Source organism: Henckelia pumila, chromosome 2 (assembly GCF_033568475.1).
Source record: "Henckelia pumila isolate YLH828 chromosome 2, ASM3356847v2, whole genome shotgun sequence".
NCBI classification, from domain to species: Eukaryota; Viridiplantae; Streptophyta; class Magnoliopsida; order Lamiales; family Gesneriaceae; genus Henckelia; species Henckelia pumila.
Window position 1 is genome coordinate 15,488,623 of NC_133121.1, and position 4,768 is coordinate 15,493,390.

At 41.9% G+C, this 4,768-nt stretch overlaps 1 protein-coding gene across 1 annotated transcript; it reads right to left on the minus strand.

Moving 5' to 3' along the window:
* Positions 1 to 823: 823 nt before the first annotated feature.
* On the minus strand, positions 824 to 2,066 carry LOC140877267 (uncharacterized). Its single transcript, XM_073280809.1, has 4 exons — positions 1,963 to 2,066; positions 1,726 to 1,869; positions 1,583 to 1,650; positions 824 to 1,464 (listed from the first exon to the last, which is right to left on the minus strand). Exons 1-4 carry the CDS (start codon positions 2,064 to 2,066, stop codon positions 824 to 826), a joined length of 957 nt encoding a protein of 318 aa, XP_073136910.1.
* Positions 2,067 to 4,768: the final 2,702 nt, after the last annotated feature.

The following is a 4,768-nucleotide window of genomic DNA, read 5'->3' on the forward strand; positions in this document are numbered from 1 at the left end:
AATGGATAGCAATCTTTTGGGCACGTCTTATTTAAGTCTCGGAAATCAACACACATCCTCCACTTGCCTGAACTCTTAGGGACAAGGACCACATTCAAAAACCAAGTAGGGAATTGCACTTCCTTAATGTGACCTTCCCTAAGGAGCTCATCCACCTCTTTCTTAATAACTTTATCATTTTCAGGTCCAAAGTGTCTCTTCTTCTGCTTTATCGGCCTTGCTCCCGCAAGAATGTTGAGTCGATGAACCATAATGTTTGCACTAACCTCCTGGAGCTCTGAAACAGACCAAGCAAAAACATCTTTGTTCTTCTTCAAGCAATCGACCAAGCTTTGCTTCACTGAGGAGCTGAGATCTGCAGCTAACTTCACAATGTGAGCTCCAGGACTTAACTCAACCTTCTCATGACCTTCTTCAGACACCAAAAACACTTTTTGACCAAACACTCTTGGTGTCCGGCCTATTGAAACCATTCCTACCTCCCTCCTACTTCTCTTTGCATCAACCTTTACTTCGTTCACATAACATAACCGAGATGCCTTTTGATCACCCCGAACAACCCCCACTTCTTTTCCGCTTGGGAACTTTAACTTCTGGTGGTAAGTGGAAGCCACAGCTCGGAAATCGCTCAGGGAAGGGCATCCCAAGATTCCATTGAAAGAGGATGGTGCATCCACCACTGTGAAGCAAGCCATCTTGGTTACTCTCTGCTCTCCACTTCCAAGAGACAATGGGAGCACAATTTTTCCCAGGGGTTGCAAAGCATGGCCCGTGAATCCATACAATGCCGTGATGATTGGGTCCAACTCAAATCCTTTCAATTTCACTGGTCAAGGGTTTTTTTGAAGATAATGTTCACTGAGCTCCCAGTATCCACAAAGATGCGAGCCACATCATAATTAATTATGGTCAATGTGACTAATAAAGGATCATTATGAGGTATCACCACATCCTTTAAATCTTCCCTTCCAAAACTGATGTTCGGATCAGCGGGATAACCGAGCTGAGCACTTGCCTCAAAATTTTCCAACCTGCGCCCGTGGGCTTTGCGAGCCCTTCCTAAATCTCCATCCGTAGTGCCTCCTGAAATCATATTGATCATGCCCCTATGAGGGTGATTTGCAATTTGCTCAACTCTATCTTCCTGACCATTTCGCGGAGCTCTTCTTTGAGGATCATGTTGGTTTCCCCTTGCTTCATTTCCCTGGTTCCTCCATTGAGGAGCTCGGCCTTGACAAGGAGGGTTTGCTCTCCGAGTCAGCTCAGCCCAGATTCGAGCATCTTCAGAAATAATTCTTTTCACCTCCTTCCCTAGCCTCTGGCAGTCATTAGTGAAATGTCCATATTCTTGATAAAAATCACAGAATTTATTAGACGAAAGCAATCGCGGGCCTCTTTCAGCATTCCGGGGTCTCGCAAGCACTTGTCTTTCCTCACATACATGCATCGCTTTTTCCAAGCTCACTGAAAGAGGTACATAAGGATAAGGCCCTTTTTCCTTTGCTTGATTCTTCCGCTGCCCTCTTTCTCCCAATTTCCACTCTACCTTCCGCCTTTACTCCTGATTTACTTCTTGACTTACTTCCAGACGTTCCTTTCTGCTTTCTTTGTCTCTGTGCATCCTCCAAATTCATATACTTCTCAGCTCGGCTAAGGAGTTCATCATAAGTCAAATGAGGCTTCTTAACCAATGATTTAAAAAACTCCCCTCCCCTCAACCCTTACATGAAAGAATTCACCAAGGTGTCAGCAGTGGCAGCAGGTACTTCCAGAGCTGATGTGTTAAAGCGCTGAACATACTCATGCAAGGGTTCCACCTCAGCTTGCTTCAGATTAAACAAACTGAGAGAAGTCTTCAAATATTTCTTGCTACTCGCATATTGGTGTAGAAAAACTGAAGTCATTAAAACTCCGAATACTACCAGGTTGTAGGAGGTTGAACCACTGTTGAGCTGATCTTACCAGAGTAGTGAGAAAAACCCGACACTTAATTGCATCCGAATATCTATGTAACAGAGCTGCATTTTCAAATCTTCCCAAATGCTCCTCCGAATCTGAGCTCCCATCATACTCCCCTAAAGTAGGCTACTTAAAATTTGCAGGGAGTTCTTCATCTAGAATAGCCCGAGCAAAAGGGATTTCCCTCTGTATAGGCCCAGGCCGACCTCCGACTTGACGACCCAGTCTCCTGATCTCTTCCCACACCGCATCCATTGGGTTTGGCTGACCTACGGGTGGAGGTGGTGGATTCTGACCCATGGCCGCTTGCACCGTTTGAGTGATGAACTGGCTGAGCTGATCTACAATCATGTCCACTGCATTCCCTCTTCCCCTTCCTCTTCCTCTTCCTGCCATATCTACGCCTTAACTTGAACTTCCCACAGACGGCGCCAATTGATATACCTCAATAAAGTGATCTCCTTGGATGAGCTGGTGAAACTCCTCCAACAGAAGATGAACTGCTACTGACCTAAAATCATGCACAAGAGTGTTAAGGGGGGCCGAAAGGTGCTCCGGCGTATCCCCTCCGACGCTCAAGTCAGATGCTAGGATAGCAAAATATAGAGAGTGGTGTGTGCGCACGAGTGAAAATTAGGATCCGAATAATGAAAGTAAATCTGGTATTTATAGGAGAGGGCTCCGAGTCTTGCGCTTACTTTTCTTATGCAACACCCGAGAATCCCGGGATCACAATCCCGGATGTTTAGGTTGAGATCTTGCCCAAATATAGCCTGTCCAAGGAAATAATAATATGCTTAATCTGAACTGCATTGCCCTTATGAGAATCACTTAGTTTGCGTCCTCTAAGAACTAATAGAGAAGGTGATGAGTGAGCTATTACCAAACTCCTGAGCTCACTACAAATGACTGACCCTAACATCTTAGTTAGCCTACTGAAGTTACTGTATTAACCCCTCTACTAAGCTAACCCCCTATTGGCCTCGGGACCGAGCTGAACTCCCGAGCTCCCGACCCGAGCTGGTCATTACGATGGGAGAGCTTGGCCGAGCTCCCAAGCTCCCGAGCTCCCGACCCGAGCTGGTCATTATGATGGGAGAGCTTGGCCGAGCTCCCGACCCGAGCTGGTCATTATGATGGGAGAGCTTGGCCGAGCTCCCGACCCGAGCTGGTCATTATGATGGGAGAGCTTGGCCGAGCTCCCGAGCTCCCAAGCTCTCGAGCTCCCGACCCGAGCTGGTCATTATGATGGGAGATCTTGGCCGAGCTCCCGAGCTCCTGAGCTGACCCCCCGGACGATTCTGGTTAGCTAAGGATTGATCTTTACCTTAGGATCATTTATGAGCCGAGGTGATTTTCTCCCCCGGATATCACGTCTCATGAGAAGTATCATTATCAATGTATCATGGAATGAATGTAAGGTCAAATACAACAGTGGATAACATATACAAATGAGGTCAAGTGGGGTGGGAAGAGAAAGGGACTCTAGCTTTGGTTGTGGGGAGCAAAAAAGGAGCTAGGCCAACCCCATGTAATTTAAGCATGGCCATTGAGCCACATTGCTTGAGAATCTAAAGTCCAAGATTTGAAATGAAAGTGGTTCTGATTCCACAATGGATATTGAAATATGCATGGTCCCTAGCTTGCCACTCACGGGCTACGATTTACGAACTTCCTCAAATGATTACTATTTTTAAATGTATATATGCATATTCTTATACTACTTTTTAAGATAATTTTATCATAAACAAATGATACGTAAGTACATCACGCATCGTAATAACATATATAATATAGTGTTGGGGAGTAGCTAGCTAGTATCATGAAATTATTTATATACATTATAATATGTATATGTTACTTAATTTGTTTTACGGTTTAAATCGTTTAAAATATGTTTGATATGAATCCACTATATATGTACATGCATTACAATTTTTACACACTTGCTCAATCCCAATGCACAAAGATATTACTTGAAGGCCGCATGGAAATTAAAAGATCCACTTCAGCTCGTGGGCAAAAAATGAAAAATAAAAAATCCTTTTTTCTAATTTAATTTTCTAAAATACATTGTGTAGTTGAACGTCGTCCGAAGTATTAATTTGTAAGATACGATGATTTAGAAGCAAAAAAAAAAAAAAAAAAAAAAAAAAAAAAAAAAAAAAATTACCATTTTTCCTTCACAATATTTGATGGGGTATTTTTCACTGCAGATTCTAAGGCCACTTGTGCATTGCATGATTAAATTGCATGCCCCACCGTAAAATTGGATTATTCGTTCCCTTTATATTAATTAGTATATTATATATATTCACGGGAATAAAATTGTGGATGCAACCACTGAACTCAAGATTGTGGATAACGAAGAGGGTTCGGAAGGTCAGAATCACAACATAATATTCAATATGGATCTCTTTTCTTTTATTATATTACAATATTATTATATAGTTTTTTTATTTGAAATTAAACCGATATGTGCTTCAATTATATAATGCTTCGAACTTTGCCAACTTTAAAGTTATGCTATTTTTTGAAGTATAATAAAATAAACGGATATATATATATATATATATATATATATATATATATATATATATAGTGGTGGGTGTGATTATATTCATGTATTTGCCATATGGAATAAGGTTTTTGATGTCATCCTAGCTTTACATGATTCATGAACAAATTAATAAAACATAAAAATTCAAGGCCTTCATGATGATCAATAACCGATCGAACATGCATATTTGCTCGGATTGTTTCGGATGTCATTCCTCCAATCCTCCTACGTACAAATAATTAATAAAAC